The sequence below is a fragment of the Anas acuta genome, chromosome 2 (assembly GCF_963932015.1).
Source record: "Anas acuta chromosome 2, bAnaAcu1.1, whole genome shotgun sequence".
NCBI classification, from domain to species: domain Eukaryota; kingdom Metazoa; phylum Chordata; class Aves; order Anseriformes; family Anatidae; genus Anas; species Anas acuta.
The window spans coordinates 26,909,834-26,930,309 of record NC_088980.1 but is presented as its reverse complement, the minus strand read 5'-3'; the positions used below and the strand labels follow the sequence as shown (position 1 = coordinate 26,930,309).

Here is a 20,476-nt window from a genome sequence, read left to right as displayed (position 1 = left end):
AAAACACAGTTACAACAGTCCGTGTATGTGCATCTAGCACTAGCACTTACAATTAATTTAATATTTAAAACAAAAATGTTTTCTATATAGCTTGCTATCTGTTAGTAATGTAAATATAACAGAAAACTTAGTAAGTGCAAGAAGCTTTTCAACTTTCCTGTATCCACCAAATGGCTGCAAGTTAGAGCACAGGAAATTCCGCACCAACATGTGAAAGAACTTCTTCATGGTGAGGGTGACGGAACATTGGAACAGGCTGCCTAGGGACGTTGTGGAGTCTCCTTCTCTGGAGATATTCAAGGCCTGTCTGGACGCCTACCTGGGCAGCCTGCTCTGAGGAACCTGCTTTGGCAGAGGGGTTGGACCTGATGATCTTTCGAGGTCCCTTCCAACCCCTACAGTTCTGTGATTCTGTGATTTTTCTTCATCAGAACTGTGCTGCTACACTACTAGTGTATGGGATGGGTAAATGAAGACAGACATGCACTGTGTATGAGATAACTTATTTTATTTATTCAATTCTCAACTTAATTTTGATGCTAAAATTTGGTCAAAGGCACTTTAAAGAAGGTATTTAAGAAACAAACCTTATGGTGATCAGTCCAGACAAGTCACCTATACCTGCCATTAAGGACACAACTACCTAGAACCGCAAAAGGAAACATTCACAGGTTTTAAGTGGAACATACTGTCCAGCAGCAATATCCTTTTTTTTTTTCTAGAGGATTAACAACATTTCTGGAGTATTTTAAATACAGTATGGTAAAACAAAGCAAATTACACCTTTGGAGTTCCACAGACGTTTTTTCTTGACAGAAAAAGGACAAAGCAGCCTTCCCAAGCAGACCCATATTGAGGGGTCTATTTTCATCCATGTGTGCACTGTTAGCATCAGTAGGAGGTACATCAGGGAAATAATCCACTTTTCTCTGTTGTACAAAGACAAAAAACCCTTCTCAGACAGCAAACTGCACGTAACAGGTCTATCAGCTAGTTACTGAAAGGTACACTTCTGGAAATGTAACAGAGCAAATGGCAACATGTGAACAAAAAGTGATTGTAGTATCTACCCACAGCAAAGCAAACCAAAGTGGTCTAAAAGGCAAAATGCATCAGCAAAGATCTTCCACAAAACAAGAGACTCTGTCTAACCTCTTATATAAGACCAATGGAAATTGCAAAACTGAACTGGGAGTGAAGATTAAAAATTGGTCTTTTTCTGCAAGCCAAGATTACCTCTGTCCTCCAGCTAGGGACTTTGATCGGAAGGCAGCCACTTGGCCTTCTCGTTCCTTCGGAACTAAAACTGACTTAACACAAGGTAAAAATGGTGCTGTTACACTAAGTGACGTCCCACATCCAAGCGCAAGCAACTGCTTAAGAAAACCCTGCTGCTCTGTAATTTCAAGAAAACTCATTCAAAATTTTTGAGATGAGACATTTTAAATCACTACTATGGTGATGGAAGCTTTTAGGTTTTATAAAGTGAAGAAATCTCAGAGAAAGTTGAGCGCAGTAATCTGAATAGCCTGAAAGAGCCTGCTTCTGTGCTTCAGAATGGGGACCCCACTTGTAACGTAGCCTCCTTGGGCTGCTGAAATACTCAAACTCATTAAATATTTTGTCAAAGCATGAAGCCCTGAGACTGAACTAATAAACTACTAATAGTTGTGTAATATTGTATGTGAAAATTAAGCTGCTCACATTCCAATCTTCCCTCCCTAAGCTTTTGAAGAGTGAGATGCAAACCAATTGTTCTGGGAGGTATCAGCTCATGGTTACAACCACACAATTCAACAAAGAGCCCTCTGTGAGAACCACAGAATGAAAAAATCAATACTTTTTTCCAGCCTGTCTGGATATTGAAAGGAAAAAATACTGTGCAGTGCTGCCAAAAAGGCAAAGAAAATCATTTCAGAGGCCCAAGAGCAAGGACACTTTAAAACAGAGCAAGAACAAACATTTGAAGAGCAGGTGACTCTTGCTTCTCCAGATAGGGTGCTGGCTTATCACAAGGTTGGATGTTCTTTGCCTTGTTCCCTAAAGAGATGCAACTTGCACATACATGCTGCTTGCTTGTTCCTCTATTTCTCCACTCCCTGTAGGGCGCTGCATGTTTCTTGGAGGGACACTCCTGCCCTGCCCCGCTAAACCCACAAGACAGTTGGGTAGCAGACAAGTATTACAACTGCTGCTGAGGAAAGGCAGAGAGATTAAAGTTGGGATATTGATTTCATTTTATGGTTTCCTTATGTATTCCAGAATCTTTTAGTTGCAGCTTTGAACAATGCCACTGTATTTATCAATAGCATATGGATTTCACAATATTATTGTTTTGTGTTGTACATGGGATAAACATTTAGCTCACAGAAGGAAGCATCTATCTAAAATAAAGTATCATACATTCTCCTCTGGACAAGTGTCCCTCTGACTACAGCTAACTGGAGACTTTTTCCTTTTTCTAAACAAATATATTTATAATTTTCTACATAAGTCAGTTAACTTAAAATAAAGCTCTTGTCTCTTTAAGTATTTCAGAGAGAATCTTTCTCACGATCAACAGATTTAACCCAACAGGAACTATTCATTTAACTAATACTTTGTATATAAACCCAACCTGCATTCAGGCAGAGAAGCTGTACATAGCATTTCGATTCCTTAAGCTATTTCAGTAATTGCCATTATACTGCAGAGTAATGACCAGAAAGGAAGTCATGAACTTTACTGCTGGACCACAGATAGAACCCCAATCTGTGTGCGAGAGCTATCTTTGGAAAAAAAAATTCCAGTACTTTATGGTAACGTCCTCTTCAAGGAACACCCTGAAGGACAGCAGCAGTCCCCAAGGCTGTCTGCTACCAGTATGTGCCCTCTCCAAAGCAATGACTGGAGGTAATCAGGTTATGTCCAAATTCATCAATATGATGAAGGTGAAAAATGATAAAAAAGAAAGAAATTTTGTCGACGTGTGGAATAAAGGCATGTCAAGCTTAACCCCATCCCCTGAACTTTGCTATCAATTGAATTTGATTAAGAGAAAACCAGAAGGTTTGGGTACATAAAACACAGGCTTGGCCTTTGAAAATTCTTCAGTTATTAACACAATTTTGTCTCACACCAAGAAAGTGTTTTCAGTTAAGAGGCAGTTAAGAGGCAGAGATACTCATAAAGTAGTGGAGAGAGTTAATGCACTTTGAAAGATTCCTGCATTCAGGCTGGTGCACCTGAACAACTACATACTTCAGCTTCACAAGAGTGAAGCAGGGATCATGTAACACTTCATTTAAGAAACAAACACAGAACAAATGTTAAGAATGGATGAAAAAAAGTTCAGAAAAGTGAAATTAAGTACTTTGGCCAAGCAGTCAAATCAGCTTTGCTGTAGTTTTAAAATAGGACTTGCTTGTATCTGCAGAATTTTAATGAACAAGATAATTTCACAAAGTCAAATTATGTGAGAATCAGAGAGAGATGAAGTAATTCTAACACAGGCTGAAACCAAATTATTATATGCCATTGTAGCTCTGTTAAGACACTAACCTTTCTGATTTACAGAGAAGGTGTGAAGGAGGAGAGACTTTTGTAAGACAAAGCATCTAGCTTATCTTATGAAGTTCTCAGATGAGTCATCCATTCTACCAAGTGGCAACTTGATTTAAAAACAAACAAAAAAAAGCCATGGCCAAGTATGCAAGCTCCTGACATCACCTCAGCAATCTGAATCGTAACTGCTCCTGGGTACTAGTAGTAATCCAACTTCATATTGTTTTGTAGAATAGGGACTTATAGTAAAAAAAAAAATTAAACAATTCACAGCAGTGAATTTCTTTTCTGAAATAATTCAGAAGTTAGTCACTGAGGTGTGTCTCTGTCTATTCATATCGACTGGTCTGTTGTTAAGGCAAAGCAGATTTGAGGCTGTATTTTTACCCCTCTCCCTTCCTTGTAGGGCAAAATACCCAAAGTAATTTCTAAATATTAAGAACACAAGATAAATATTTCCATCACGAAATATTTGACTGTGCAATATCAGATTTCTAATATTAGACCTCACCTAACAGAACATTTGGAAGGAAATAAAGAAACGAAGAAAAGAAATACTGTATGATTATCTTCGAACTTGTTCACTATGTTTTTAATACAAGTTCTTCCAGAGATTAATGTACCAGAACCACCTCCTATTTCACAGCTTTAGGGCCCCAAATCTTCATGAGTAGGGCTGCAAGATCATACTATCTCAAACAGTCAGAGCCCATGTTGGACTCTGATGTGCACAGACACTGTCTGGAAGTACTGCCAACGTGATTTTTGAAATAAGAATCCACGAATAATCCTAGTCCACAAGCTTCATGCAGGAGATGGGGAAGACCCTTTTTCTCTGTACTGGCTTCATTCAGTTTCCTTCAAAGTCCACTTAATTCCCAGAAATTGTTTGCTTTAGCTTTTGATTATCCTCTAGTGCTTCATTTTTGTTCTGCTCTTCTAGATTCTTTGCCGAATCAGGATTGTACCGATACAAATAGCCATACGGACGGAGATGATAAATCAAATATTCCAAATGATACATAGTCATGGAGTCAACATAGTGGAATGAAACGGCCAGGTCGGAGCAGCAGCCGGGACCCTAAAATGCAAAACAAGTCAAAATAATCAGGAAGAATTTCAGAGCATGCCCTGCATTAAAGATACTGTAGGAGGAATTCAAACACACACTTGACTTCATGGGAAGAAACTCACCATCATCATTCGTGTATTTCAAAGCTTAATATTAAGCAAGCAAAATGGATTAATCAGACACATTTGCCAACTCATCTTTCCAAAAGCACAGTTGGACAAAATCTTTTGCCTCTGTAGTCATGCCAATGTAGAAACCAGCTGTTCTCATAAATGCCAGAGGGTGTTCTTTCTTTTCCATATTTCACTTTTTATGTCAGCGTTTAAACAAAATTAAGCAGCATCAAGCAGGTATAAGTATATTGTATTTATAAATGAAACAATACACTTGCATTTATATATGACACAATACACGCTTGTTATCATGCTATCAATTATCCAGAATACGAAGGCCAAACGTGCTCATGTGTACCTCTGTGTGCTGCAGCACTGCCTGGTTTGCCAGTATCTAACTTTCTACATAGAGGCAGCTGCTGTAATGAATCAGTTTGGAGGTATTATATTTATTTATTTAAATTTATTAATTTAATTGACATTACTAAGAATTTGAAGAGCTAAAAGATGGCTGTTAACACATTTTTTTACAAATTGTTTTTGACTAGCTCTGATTCAGCTTTGAGAGACAATGTCTTTGATTCAGGTATTTTTTACACTTGGAAATTTCTTATCAATGCTAATCTTCGGGCAAAAAATCCTGTAACTGAGCATATGGCATACAAAGATATGCAAAAATCTAAATGAAAAACGACTATTCTTTTCCATGAAAACAGTTGAAAGTGAAAGTTCAAACGGCTGAGCTGAACAAATACTCAAGTTGGAAACTTAATTTAAGCAAAGCCAGCCAAAATTAAAACTGTAAGATAAAATGAAGAAAAACACCCTGAAGGATGAGGAAGCATATAAAAACATAAGAAACAAATATTAGTTTTAACACACAGCTTGTAATGAACCTCACTGGACTCCCTTCTCATTGTACTCTGGTAGGTGGGTGGCTGGAAGAGAAGCTAGTACATGGGACATGAAGGTACAAAACAGAGCGGTAACTTTGCAAGGAAGGTAGTGGTGATGACACCAGTCAAACCTATTGGAAAGATTTCATCATTTCTTGTTGTCCACAGAACATAGGAAGACAGCAATAATAACTCCAGATTCACTACTTCTTCCAGGACCTTAAGTTCTGAGCATCAAGTTTTAGTTGATGACTACTGTGTTTAATGAGTCCGCACAGAAGTATTTCTCAGGAAGTCACAACCAAATCTTCTTTTCTAGAATACATTTAGCTGCCATTAATATGCCAATACACACATCATACCATCATAAGATGTATTTCATAAAACAGTTGTCAGGTTCCTAAAGGCTTACCTCTACAGCAGGGTAATAATTGTAATTCCAGTACCAGAATGTTTTTGGTAGGTATCCTCTGATTAGGAGATGTTCTGGAACGAAGGGATGAAAGGTTTCCCTGCCGTTTGTATCCCTAGAATCTCCTGCTTCTACATTGATGATCTCCATGCACTTTCCTAGTGCTAGGTCTTCAATAGAGGAACTGTGAGAGCATTTGTTTGTTTTAAATGCAGTAACAAATCTCTTCAGAGCTTCTTTGCTTAGAACATACCCTGCTCCTCCACTCATGTAGCCCTGTTTCACGTAAGGCTTAAACCTTCTTCCAAAGTATATCGGTTGTTCAGGACTGTATTTTGAAAGAAGCCATCTCAAATTGTCCAGTATAACGTATGTATCATCATCTGCTTTCATGAACCAATCTGCAGCATCAAAATAATGGTCATACACATATTGAAAAGCTTTAATAGTCTTCCAGTACAGTTGGTCCCTGCCTTCTTTGGTTTCTAGGCCCACAGCTGGGAAGTCTTTATTTTCCTCAGAGCTCATAAAAAGTATTTTATTACAACGTTGGGCCCAAGTGGCCTTAACATGCCTGGCTTTCTTTTCTAGATTTTGAGGTCCAGTCATGACCCAACAAAGTATTTTCACCTTCTGATACAGTCCATCTGCAACATTTTTATTCTCATCTAAAAAAAAAAAAAGGAGGAAAATTTGAAAGCATTAGACTTCACTGAGTGGTAAAATAAATCCAAGAACAATATCTCCCCAAACGTTCCATTCCTAAATCAGAAAAGACAGAGAAGAGGTCTTTGTTTCCAAATGAAATTAACTTCACATTTAGAAAAACAAAACTCCCCAAACCAAGAAATTAAAATTCTTCAAGCTACTTTGACTTCAAAAGATAAATTTTGCTTTGACATCAAAATGGGAATCTGTTTGAGAAAGTGTGACTTTAGAATGTCTTCATTTGTACACAAAAACTATCAGAAACCATCCTTTTTATGGCACTGGAAAATGAATGACAATTTAAAAACTGAGTATTTTTACCATTCACAGTGAACACGACTGCAACAAAAAGGTCAAAAAACTTCTCAGCTTTGTTATGTAATTTTATGCTAACAAACAGAATCTAATAAATATTTCTAAAAAAGCAATGTGGTTTTGAAGGGAAAAAGCAGATGGTAAGCCAGAGCAAAAGAACTTATCATAATATCAAGATAAATCTTATTTATAAGATGTCAGAAGTAGTAAAATAGCATAGTATGAACCTTCTATTGCTGTGCTGAACAAAACGTATGTAATATAATGTTTTCCATGGTGCCAAAGTGTTCGTTTCCCTCAAAGAAACCTATCAACTGACACACACAGAGTGATGCTAACTCATAGAACAGAACGTTCTGTGGAGAGTGAGATCTGCACCACAGGTCCTAAAATATTCCCGTATAACCTTTTCAAGGTTTTCTTTGCAACAGTTTTCTGTGATTACATGCAAAGCACTCACAAATTTGTCTTACAGAATTTGCAATTTAAATAACTTGAAATAACAAATTACTTACTAATGTCTTTGTTCAGCAAATGCATTACAGTGCGAGCGTTTTTTCTAATCTAAACTGCCCCAGTTCAGATACTGCCCGCTTTTAGGATTTAGAATGAACTCATATAATGAGATGTGTCAAATGTAAAAGTATACCTGAAATATTAGATGGGTCTACCATCTTTAAAAAAAAAAAAGTGTAAACAAATTTCTCTGGTTTTGACTGAGAACACCAATTTGTCTTTGGATTGCCACATAATCAGCCTAGTAAGGAGGGCCCAGTGACACATTGCTGCTTTTCTTCCTTCTTTTTTTTTTTTTTCCCTCTTTTTAGCTTCATTTGAGAGGTTAGATCAGATGTTAGAACTGGTCCAAAATTACCTTCTAAAAGCTAAAAAGCAATTCAACCACATCTACAGCACTAGCAAATATATCTCCTTAATAAATCACATTTGATGTCAATGGTTCGTCTGAGAAGTTCCTACAGAGAAATTCTAAACTTCCTAAAGAAACTGCCAAGTCTGGACACAGTACTTGGACAAACAGGCTCCAAGGGGAAAGGGAAAAATCACTGCTGTGATGTAATTGAAGACAACCACCATTCAGCAGACCTTGGGAGATCAAAATTATTTAGGTGTAACCTGAACATTGGCAAGTGAAAGAAAATGACTCATACAAAATTTTGGCAGTGAAGAAAACAACATTTTGCAATACATGAAAAGGGAACACCCTATATCATTAGTCAGGTGTAACAAGATACCTTTGTGCTGTCCAGAGTCTGCATTGAAATTCATTTGTCCTTGCAACTGATCGTTATCTGTATCTGCTGAGTGTTGGCCGTGTGGATCATTGTGAAGAATATGAGGTTGGATTTCAACCTTTTCTTCCAGTATCATGCTAAACAGAAGATAGCATAGGAAAAATCCTATTGCAGATCCAAAACTGAAGGTTAGAACGTTCATCAAGGACTTAGAAGAGGCCATTTCCTGAAGATAATGCACTGTCCAAAACAAATGAAAAATATATTAAGCCTAAAACAGTTTAACACAGAACTCGAATCAAAAAAAATAGGAAAAAAATCAAGGACCAAATCTTTAAAAGTAGAAATCTTAACACTACCTCAGATCCAGCTCCCCGGGGCTTGCACGGAAGTTTAAGTACAAGAGCAATGCAAATATTTACATAAAACTGTACAGACATATATCTAGTAAAAGGCCAGCTGTGTACTATGTAGCTTAAAATTATAAAGGACAGTCAGAATACACAACAGAAAACATTCATTTACTTAATTATACTGGTACAATATTAATATAAGAATGTACACATTTAAAGTGCAAGATCTTAATTATAAAAAGGTGGTTTACATTCACTTCTTTATTCTCTTGGTCTTCAAAAAATTGTGCTTAAAAAAAGTAATAGCTCAATCTTACAAAACTAAAAGATGATAATCAAAGGCAATCTACTTGTCAGGATCCCATGTCGCCATGAGATGTACTTAAACCCGAGGAGTTAGTTTACTACGGGAATTCTTTCACAGATGTCAAATACAAGCAGATATTGAAGACTTATACAGCAAATCTACTCTCATCTCAAAGCAGGGCAGCTTTTCTTCCACTTTTAAAAGTGCTGAGGATAGATGTTCAGAAGAAAGAGTAGGACAACATCTGAATTTTCATAAAGAAACACTCTCTTTTAAAGGCATTTGGCAGAAGAGGCAAGTGAGACATATCAGCCTTAAAGCCTCTTCTACACATTAAAAAAATGTGTATTCCAGTCATGTAAACCTCCACTTCAGCCACACCCTTGTTTCTCAAAACCAAAAGGTCTTGGCTTAGCATTTTTATAAAATTAATCGCAGCCAACATCTATGCCTATGTAAAGTGTGCTTTACACATTCAAATCAATTCTGAATTTATAATGTATTAAGCGCTTGCAGGCCAATTTCAGGCCATTAAGGCCTAAGGCCTTTTCATCTTTGGAAAGGGCTGAGATATTTTTTAATAGTCCATGACTAAGCTACAAAACCACAGGCAGTGAAATCCTCGCTGGAGTCAAGCCAGGACCTTACAAACGAGTTGATGGCGTTCCCTCCGCTAGCATCACTCTTAGCATCACCAACGGCGAACCCAACTGCGTTAGGTAGCGAGCCAAAAAAAGTTTGGGATTACACAGACCATCCGGATTAGCTTTAAAGAACTAGTGCTGTCTGCACAATCTGCTGCTCTCTGCAGATCAGCAAGGCGGGCAGGAGCAAGTGTTCAGACACTCCGTGACAACATCCTTCAGCTCTGTGGTGACACTGACAGCGCTGCAGGAAAAACAACTGCAAGGAAGGAGAAGAATTACTAGTGTGGGAGAAGAATGGGGCCCTCCTACACAAGAACGAGGGAAGGAGATCTCAGAACGGGGTCCAGACTGCAAAGGTATGTCTGAGGCACACAGACATAAAAGGGAGAAACTATTTAGGGAACAGGAATGTTACAGTGCTCCCTGACACGTAGCGAACCAGGCTAACAGAGTACCATCTCCTAACATCTTTTAACCCTTGCAATTTAGGTTGTTCTGAATTCATCTCGGAGTTTCCTAATACCCCAAATGAGCACATATTAAAGTACTGTACATATTAAAGGTGGGACACTGCTCAAAAAGTTGTTGCATCCCCTCCTTGTTAATATTAGAGCAGCAATTATATTCGAAGTTGATGTCCTGTTGTCTGCAATACATTCAATCTGCAGAAGTGTATCTCATTACTACCACTGAAAAGAAACAAGAGTAGAGAAAAACACTGGGATGACCCCAAGCTCTACACCTTACACGGTCCTGGTGCTGCCAAGTCTTACATCTGAGCAGAAGCAAAGGCCCCACGCACACAGCTGACTCCAAGCAAGGTGTCAACCTTTGCCAAACACTGCTCTCCTTCTGAAAACCCCTGGTCAGAGACAAGCTGCAACCACCAACACAATTTATTTAGCCTGCACCCACTTCTCCTGCTGGCTATGAAGAGTCCATGGCAAAAAGACTGCCCCCGAGCCAGCCCCACAGCAAGAACCTGCTACAAACACCAGCTCTCATCCCTTCCACCTCTCTCCTGATCAGAAAGCAGAACAGGCAGAGAGCAGGTGTGCCTACTGCTAGGCTGGCACTTTCAGAGATCATCGGGTTGACTGCAAGCGTATGCACCTAGATCATCTGAGAGGGGAAAAGCTGTAACACGTGGTAGGGCTTACCTTCCATGATGCCACAAAAATGAAATGAAACTGGAAACACAACTTGAAGCACAAAAGAAAAAATAGGAAACTTAAAGGCTGTACCAAATTCACGTAATTACAACTACAGGTCTTAAGGAACTCCAGTCCTTTAATATGAAAATGCATAGTATACAATTTTTAATCATATATTGTCATATATCACGTGTCTAGCTTTATTTCTGATGTCTTACATGCCACTAACTTGGAAAGAAGACACAAGGACTTACATCATGTACACTCCAACCCTGCCCCAGCCACAATTTAAGGAACAGCCTGCAGAAGCAGCCCATGACACTGAGTATTCACTGTACCAAAAATATGTTTTGTTGTTGTTACTTGTCTCACCTATCACCACAAAGGTCCCCTCAAAATTAGCAATACAGAAAGGGAGAGCATCAGGATAAAACAATGCCTCCTTCAGCATATTTTAAAGGGAAAAAAAAAACATCCATGGATGCACACAGCATACCTACAGCACTTTCTGGAAGCCCCCATTGTTCCACTTTGCAATCCCGTGTCTCTCTGCCATGCACTTTCGGTTATCTGCCCTAACAGCTGCTAAAATTACTGTTGCTTGGAGAAAGCAAAATAAAGTCATTTGAAATAATGGCAGGTTATTAAATTATGGCGTTGTGTAAAATTAAAACTGCATTACATTCTTAAACAACAACAATAAAATAATTAAAAAAACTAAGTGTATGGAAAATGTTAAAGCAGAAGAAAGTACATCCAGCCCATTCGGCAATCTGAAGCTTACTTGTGGTATTCCACAGGCAAGCAGGATTTCTGGGGCAAGAAGGGACAGATGCTGAAGCAGCCCTTCAGATTCCCTATGAAATGCCTCCAGTCACAGTTTCCAGTCTAAAAGAATCTGCTCCTCTGCCTATCAGTTTCATGTCACCAGACTGGACCATTACACCCATGAGTGCATAGCCACATCTTCATAAGCTCCAACAGAAAGCAGGACGGTAATTTCTGGTTTTACTTTTTTTAATAGGATGTTGATATTTGATACAAGCAGAGTCCTTTAATTTGCCAGCAATGATAACTGAAAGTTACAGCATTAGACTAAAACCAGGAAGTGTCAAAAAGGAAGGTCAGTTCTTACGATGATAAGCACCCCCGTTCTGGCTCTGTGTTACCATTCTCCACAACCAGATTTATTCGAGATTGAGAAATATGGAGAGGAAAAGGAAAGTGCAAAACGTACCACAGCACTAAAAGTTCCCCATTTTTATTCCTATTTCTATCTTCACTTCTATTGACTTCAACACCAGATCCCATTTAAAAAGAAAAAGAAAAAAAAACAAAAACTATAACAAAAGCCTAAATTTGTGTTTAATCTGTGCTCCATTACTACACTGCGGCAGCTTAAACAAATCAATTTACACACCCATGCAAGTAGCCTTATTTGCCTTAGCCAGAATGACACATGTTTTACAACTCTATTGCAACTTAACAGCCATTGTAGATTTTGCTCCAAATTTCAGTTTTGAGAGACGAAGACTTTGGCGTCCTCAACGTACAGCGGAGGTCCTGTACACATGTTAGGTGTTGCTGGACCTGGCAGCCCAGTGTCACAGCCCGAGGTGCAGCCAGGGGCCGGGCAGGGGGTGCGTTTCCCTAGCTACACACACACCTGCACAAGGAGACTGCCCCAGCTAAACCAAGAGCTCGTGCAAACACAGACGGCACCAGCGGTCTGGCCTCGTGCCACCTCAAGTAGTCTCTGAAGTGGCCCCCAGATCTTACGGTCTCTCCAGAAGCTGGCCTGGACATCCTGATCTCTCAAGGACCCTCTGATCTCACCAGTGCCGTGCCCGCACTCACAGCTCGGTCCCTGGCTCCCAGCCTCTCACTTTGCTGACCGTGCGCCAGCCCAGCCCGATGTTCTCCACCCACGGCGCCGCGATGGGCTCACCCACACCACATGTGTGCACTCCGGACCCTCTGCTACCAGCGCTTTGGACTTGTGCTTCCAGTCCACCACGGGTACTTAGACCATCTGTCTCCAGCCACAGAGGTCCCTATAGCTTACAGGACCGATTGCCCCTGTTGCTGGAGCTCCAACCTCACTATGCACAGGTAAACACGAATAAAGAGTCCTCCCATGCAGGAAAGCAGTTAGAAATGGAGCTTAATGAGAAAAGGGAACAGGCTGTGGTAATCTGGCACACAGCACGGCCCTTTTATCCCCTTACCCATCTATTTGCTCATACTTGTTCCCCTGCAAACCACCTGGTCACCTTCCTTTGGTCCCTATCCTACGCATCCCGTAAGTTCTATACAACCACAAGATGCTCTTCTGCATCCCATAACATGACCCCATACCTTGTAGGCAGTTACCCACCTCAACCCTGTAAGATGATCTAAAGACACCTGGCAGACAGGGTGCTGGCTCTCCTGTGACAGGGCAGGGAGCTTCCTCCCTGTATGATGTTAATGGTTCTTCCCTCCTTCAGCGTTGTGCCTCTCTGCTCCTCTCTGTTCCTGGAGATGAGGCTTTTATCCCATCTTCTAAAATACTGTTCTCAGTCTGCTGGCTGTGCTGAGAAGGGTTAGGGTCCTTCCTTAGGGGGATCCGTAAGGAACAGGAATATATGACACTGGAGCTTGCCCCCCAAAACCACCTTTCATATTTTTAAGCCAACTCAGACCATAAAACCTTCTGGAGTTGTTTCAGAGGAAACGCATTCAACAGCAGAAAATGAATCTGGGGTTTCGCAATTCACAGCATGCAGCACAGACTGCAGATACCTCTGCACCTGTTTAATCCCAGCGCCGCCCCGCAATCACTTTAGAGTAAAATCCCGTAATTTCACCGTGACAAACACGAGTGGCAGACACACGGCTGGCTCTGCCCTGTACCCTTGGCTTGGCGGCGAGTGCTGGGGCCCAGACACCGCAGCCGTGCCCTGAGGCTGCAGCGCGCAGCCAGCCGAGCCGTGCCACCGTGCCCCCGGCAGCCACACCGGGCACCACACCGCCCCGAGCCGAACCCCCGGCGGCACCGCCGGCTGCCCAGCGCCCAAGCAAGCAGCACCAAAGCCTTCCCCTAGCAGCTCTGCGTGCCCATACCCGCGTTTGTCACACGAAGCTGCACTCACAGCGGCTGCAGGCTCCCTGCCCGCAAGGACCCCGCCAGCAGCCACCGCTCCGCAGGCGCCGCCCGCCGCCGGCCCGGCCGCCCCGCTCCAGGAAGTCCCCGGCAGCGGCACCGCGGGGCCGCCCGCCCCGCTCCGTCCCCCCCCGGCCGCCCGCCGCCGCCCCCCGGCCCCGCTCCCGTCCCCTCACCTCACCGGCGGGGGCCCGGCTCGCCCTCAGCCGCTGGCCCCCGCAAGGCGCCGCGCTCCGCCGCCGCCCCCATGGCGCTGCCCCGCGCGTCACCCGGCCCGCCCCGGCCCTGCCCCTCCGCTCCGCTCCGCTCCGCCCCGGCCCGGCGGCTGCGGGCCCGGCCGCCCTACCGGCCCCGCTCCGGCCCGCTCGCCCCCGGGAGCGGCCCTCAGGCCGGGCGGCTGGCGGCCGGCAGCCCCCGCCGTGCCATGCCGCGGGCGGTTGCTAGGGAACGGCCGCGGAAATGGCGCCTGGTGGCCGCGGGCGAGCGCGGCCTGCCTCCGAGAGCCGGCGGGCAGCGCGCCCCCGGTGCGTTTCCTGAGGGGAATTGACTAAGCACGGAGGCGGATTGTGGATTTGAAAGGGGCTTTGCGTTGCTGTATAGCCATCCTGCAAGCAGCAGGGAGTTAATGGGGTTTTGCAGTTCCCACACAGAGAACGTAGAATCATTAAAGTTGGAAAATAACCTCCAAGATCATCTGGTCCGACCATCCCCCTATCACCACTGTCACCCACTAAACCACATCCCTTAGCATCAGGTCCAACCTTAAAACCCCCAGGAATGGTGACACCACCACTGGGACATGTGTTTGTAAGAGGACTGGGGTGCAGAGAAGTGAGGACAAGCACCGGTCCTTCGTGGGGGCCACCAGTTCCTGTCAGCGGAGCCCACCGCACACACTCCATATCCCCCTCCCCGTGACTCTTGCTTCTCCCTCCAGCCCATCCAGAGGTCTGGTTCAAACTATAGCATCACCCCTCATGGCAAGAGATGTGTCCTTGTTCTTTGTCTCCCCTCTTTCTGAAAAAACTGGGACACTGTGGCATGTGTCCTCTCCTTTGTTTTCAGTTCTTTTTCTCTGGAAGATGAGGCATTTGCGATAGGTACACAAGATTCTGGCTTTTGTATGGGTCAAAGAAACTCTCATGTGGCTTCAGGTCACTGTTTCCATTCCTGTCCCATCTCATGGTTTGCTGCACCCTCAAAATAATAATTAAAAGCAACTTAGGAAATGGTATCTCCATGAGCTAGTTCAATCAGAGAAGAAAGGACAAAAGTGTGGTGAATACAGTTGTTGTTGTAGAGGAAAAGTTTGAGGGTTTGGCATTAATAAATCTGACTATAAACTATTAAAAGGCAATGGAAACTGCAAAGGCTGCAAAAGAGAGAGAGCTGTCTTCACTCATTTCCTCCTTTTTTTCCCCTGGCTAATTCTGACTGGAGTTCTGTCCACCCATGCCCAGGGCATGCCTTAAAATTCTGAAATAAAGTGAAGTTTTCAAAATGTCTCATCTTATGGATGATGTAATAGGATTTAGTTGAATGTAAGTCTTCGTTTTGCTTGGCACCTGTGTTATGGGTGTGGCACTGTCAAGGATCATGGCCCATGTATATATACATATGCTACACATTTTCATATTGACACGTTTACTGAGCCATCTTATTCTTTGTTAGCTTAATTTGAAAGGAAAATTTCAAAGAGAAGGTGGAATGTACCGTAATTTAACAAAGGTCAATTATGGTCTGCCAATATTGGTGTACACACAGTGTTTGCTTTAACAAAGGTGGCTGGTTTGGCCACCATGTAATGGCTGTTTCACGTTTTATGGAGAAACTTGCATAATAAACATACAAGCTGTTTTTTTTTTGTTTGTTTGTTTGTTTGTTTGTTTGTTTGTTTTTTTCACTTGGGGATGGATAAGCAGTCTGAGGGTGCAGAGCGACGGAGCATGCAGAGCTGGACTTCCTCTAAAGGGCTGCCCGGTGTGAGCTGCAGTAGCAAACACTTCTGCAAACCTTCTGTAGTGCTGCTCTGCTCTGCACAACAAGGCATGCCTCTGGGTGGCTCTGCAGAGGGAAAAGCCATCCACTTGTTCCGGGTAGGAAAGGGGAGCAGCCTGGTGCTCTCTATTGCTTGTAGGGCCTGCAGATCTGCTTGACCACAGTCCTTTCTAGAAATGCACTACTTCTGTGAGAGACTTTATCCTCTGCTCACGTCACTTACTTTCTTGGGTATGTGTGGCTGGGAATGAATGAGAGGGAAATTAACATTTTAGTCATTTAATTTACAAGGAAATTGGTCATTTTGGTCTTCATGGCAGTATATAAGAAAGGAAGGAAAGACAGATCTTTCCCTATCTAGACAGGCTAGCTGTAGTCAACAGAAGGACTTTTTAATGCATGCTTTCAAAAGATGACATGGTAGAGGCAGGGAAAGAGGCCCTCAGCCACTTTACACGCCCTCATGAGCTGCCTGGCTGGGCATCTTTACCTGTGAGCCCTCTGGAGAGCACTCCAGAGTACACATCTACTCTAACAGCTACAGATCAGCTACTTAACCCTGCTCATTGCCATGTACAGGAGGCTGAGAATGCAGGTTTCTAAATAAGGGAAAGGACAAAGTTCAGGTGGAAAAGGAAGTGCTGTTGTCATTTGGCAAGTCATTGGTGGTATACATAATACACTTAAATATTTAATTAGATAACCAAGGTGAAACTGTGACTTCCTTCTACAGGTCGCTTTCTACATGCTGATGGCTGGCAAGAAAACAGCTTTTCTAGGTCGAATAGGAGGATCTGGATAGGCTGGACCGATGGGCTGAGGTCAACTGCATGAAGTTTAACAAGGCCAAGTGCCGGGTCCTGCACCTGAGGCGCAATAACCCCAAGCAGAGCTACAGGCTGGGAGATGAGTGGTTGGAGAGCTGCCAGGCGGAGAAGGACCTGGGAGTGATGGTGGATAGTCGGCTGAATATGAGCCTGCAGTGTGCTCAGGTGGCCAAGAAGGCCAACGGCATCCTGGCCTGCACAAGAAGCAGTGTGGCCAGCAGGGCTAGGGAAGTGATCATCCCCCTGTACTCGGCTCTGGTGAGGCCACACCTCGAGTACTGTGTTCAGTTTTGGGCCCCTCGCTACAAGAAGGACATCGAGGTGCTCGAGCGAGTCCAGAGAAGGGCAACAAAGCTGGTGAGGGGCCTGGAGAACAAGTCCTACGAGGAGCGGCTGAGGGAGCTGGGTTTGTTCAGCCTGGAGAAGAGGAGGCTCAGGGGTGACCTTATCGCTCTTTGTAAGTACCTTAAAGGAGGCTGTAGTGAGGTGGGGGTTGGTCTATTCTGCCATGTGCCTGGTGACAGGACGAGGGGGAACGGCCTAAAGTTGTGCCAGGGTTATTTTAGGTTGGATATTAGGAAGAACTTCTTTACTGAGAGAGTTGTGAGGCATTGAAATGGGCTGCCCAGGGAAGTGGTGGAGTCACCATCCCTGGAGATCTTTAAAAGACGTTTAGATGTAGAGCTTAGGGATATGGTTTAGTGGAGGACTGGTTAGTGTTAGGTCAGAGGTTGGACTCGATGATCTTGAGGTCTCTTACAACCTAGACAATTCCGTGATTCCGTGATTCTGTGAAATTCTACATACTCTCATGGATAGCTGTTTTGTTTTCTTAATGATTTATTCAATTATGAATGGTCTTATCTTGACTTCATTTACACCATTACTTTTATGAATAATCATCAAAGACCATGAAAATATATATTAATGAGTAATTTCCATGTGTTTTAATTGAAAGCTGCTTCTGTGTTCTCCATTCTCACTCATTTTTGATCAAAGAGATGACCAGATTAAATGTTATATTTTATTTGCTTTATAGTGTTTATTAAAAAAATCCCATTATCTTGGCCTTTCAGACTAAGGGAGACTGTTCTCTAAGGAGCCTATTCTGTGTCACCTTGTGAACCCACAAAGTGTAGCTGTAGGCACGCTGGCCTAGATGAGGTACAAGTATAATTCATGCCTACACTAACTGCTAGAGCAAAACAAGGGCCTTTAGGAAAGCATGCAAAGTTTCAACTTACCACCCAACCTTTGCCCACTTGTGAAAGCACACACTAGTTTGGTGCTTGGTCCTTCCTTTGGGTGTCTTGGGACAATTAGAACCATATACAAAGCTGTAAAACTAATTTATTTACTGTCATCTATTTGAGAAAATGGGATTTTAATATAATAAAGAGGAGGGTTCTCTGTGCTGAAGTGTGTCACCCCGCTTTCCCTTTACTCAGAAGCACACCAGCTGCCTCCCAGTCTGACCACCTATTATGGTAAGGAACTTCACTCCCTGCACTGCTTGCACAAACAACAATGGAATTGCCATGCGATAATACACACCACTGATCTGTAAAGTTAGAAGTACTCTCTGCATTTAAACAATGTACAATATCTGCATTGCTATTCACGTTAATTAGATCTGCTTGTAACAAATAATTGACTTAAAACAATCCACTGTGAATTTATAGATTAGTATTCGGTGCCTGCCAAAAACTTAAATGGTACACCTCGAGTGGCAGAATAAAAAATTAATCACTGGATCTTGCTGAACATGTGTTATTTAAAGAGCACTTTAAGAGAGTGTGAAGTGAAGGAATTTTGTTCGTTACCAAAATTAAAGAGTGTGAAATGTCTTTGTATTTTTGTTAGAAATATTGGACAAAATGCAATATGATATTGTCCTGGAAATTCTGCAAGAAGAGCACATCCCACAGTGATTCTGTCCGGCTTACAGACCTGCCCCAAAGAGGACTTACAAATGCTTGGGGCTACACCCCTATTTCTAAGTAAGACAGAGCTAGGGATCATTCTTTGGCATAATTATTTTACGATTTTTCAGTTCAAACTAAGTTGAGGGCTGTTTGGCAGCCTGCCAGAATGACATTTTTGTATCACAAAACTGAGAAAACGATGCACACTTTTAACACTGGGCAATGTGGAGAGGAGGCATGCAGGGGTACTGAAGAGTTATGAAGTCTGCTGGGATTCCCCTGGCGGACTGCACTGTGGATGGGGGGAAACCTCGGTCCTGCCCATAGCACTCCTTAAAACTAGCTCTTGGCGGGTGTTATTCTGCAAACCATGCCCAGGGATTTTCTCAAGGAATGCTGCTTGGCATGGGCATAAATCACACTGACAAGTGTGGTAATAATTACTCAGCCTACTGTACTGAAATGTACTTGCTGGCCCTGCTTTATTTATAGAAATAGCGTTGAAAAAATGATTTAGGCACCTAAGAAAAATGCACCTCTTTTTATTCTTACTGATATATTTCTATATAGATAAGTAAATTTCCGTTTATTCTACAGCTACAAGCAATTTAGAAGGTAGCAATGGCAAGAGCAAATACTTTCTCTGTCAAAGCCTATAAAAATGACACATCAAAGGTCCCAACCAAAAGAAGTACATTTCAGAAAGGCTTGAAGAGTAGCCAACACTTGTGGATATATTCTTTTGTTTGCCTATCTTGGACTTGTTTCTGGCAAAAGTGAAAGGTTTAATGGATCGTTGTGAGCTAAAATGAAATTCGAGCATTAACATCGTATATTTGTATTTCTGTGAGAGTCAATAGAAAATTTTAGTTGGCTCTTATTTCCTTATTTTTCTTTGGGAAAAAAAAAAAAAAAAGGATTAATAAAAATGTTGGAATTAATATTGGAAAATAATCTGTTAAATTAGTAGAATTATCCACATCGTTATCTGACATCTATGATGAAAAATGAGGTACTGTTCAGTACAATACCTCATACACGCAGAACAAAGTTTTCTCCTACTTTCCAGTCCTTCAATTGTTCAATTCTTTTAATCCTTTTGAAATGCTACTGCATTTTGAGTTTCACTAGAATTGGTTTTCATCTCTTTAGGTTTTTGTCTCTTTTTGGTTTTCTTCTCTTTTTCCAATTACAAAATTATTTTTCTTCTCTTTTACCTTCTAATATGTAAGGAAACAAAGCTATTTTTACAAAGCCTGCTGTTAGAGTTTCTAGCTAGGGAAGAATAAAAGGGAGAGACATTCTATTTTACCGTTTATACAATAGAAATAGCAGCAATACAAGTTTACTCCTGTACAGATTTCAGAATTAATTCCTAGGAAAAAAAGCAGACTAAATAGCTGTAATAAAGGAGCAAGGCAATCATTTGAAGGGTTCAATACTGTTTGATTTAACAGATTAGTAAAAAGGCATTATACGCCGACTGTGTAGCAAGTATGTACTTTGGTGAGAAAACTGGAAAAAAATACATTTTTTTTTCTTTTAACGAAAATAATTGGCTCAGTGTATGTGCTATTGCAGTTGTTTATTTTCCACACTGCAAAGTGTTACATTTGCCAGTCTAATTATTTCATTGCCGATCTTTGTTGTATTTGTTCTCCACCCATATTTGATAGCTGCAAACACTAAGTGAGACGATTTCTCATTTTGAGGCAATAGCTCTACCTAGTGATGGGAAAGAGCAGCTGCACTCATACGTTTTAGAATAGTTTCTCAGTCCTCTGCCGAAGACCATTTTACTTTCTTTG

The 20,476-nt window shown here is 42.0% G+C and overlaps 1 protein-coding gene across 4 annotated transcripts; it reads right to left on the bottom strand.

The window, feature by feature from the left end:
- Window positions 1-491: 491 nt before the first annotated feature.
- Window positions 492-14,252, bottom strand: C1GALT1 (core 1 synthase, glycoprotein-N-acetylgalactosamine 3-beta-galactosyltransferase 1). 4 transcript variants are annotated; one of them, XM_068674015.1, is made up of 4 exons: window positions 14,095-14,252; window positions 8,313-8,552; window positions 6,037-6,704; window positions 492-4,624 (listed from the first exon to the last, which is right to left on the bottom strand). In XM_068674015.1, exons 2-4 carry the CDS (start codon window positions 8,533-8,535, stop codon window positions 4,415-4,417), a joined length of 1,101 nt encoding a protein of 366 aa, XP_068530116.1. In that variant the 5' UTR covers window positions 8,536-8,552; window positions 14,095-14,252; the 3' UTR covers window positions 492-4,414. The 4 variants fall into 4 exon arrangements, with proteins under 4 accessions (XP_068530116.1, XP_068530120.1, XP_068530117.1 ...); XM_068674019.1 differs by lacking the exon at window positions 14,095-14,252 and adding an exon at window positions 13,879-14,012; XM_068674016.1 differs by lacking the exon at window positions 14,095-14,252 and adding an exon at window positions 13,151-13,872.
- Between the last annotated feature and the right edge of the window lie 6,224 nt (window positions 14,253-20,476).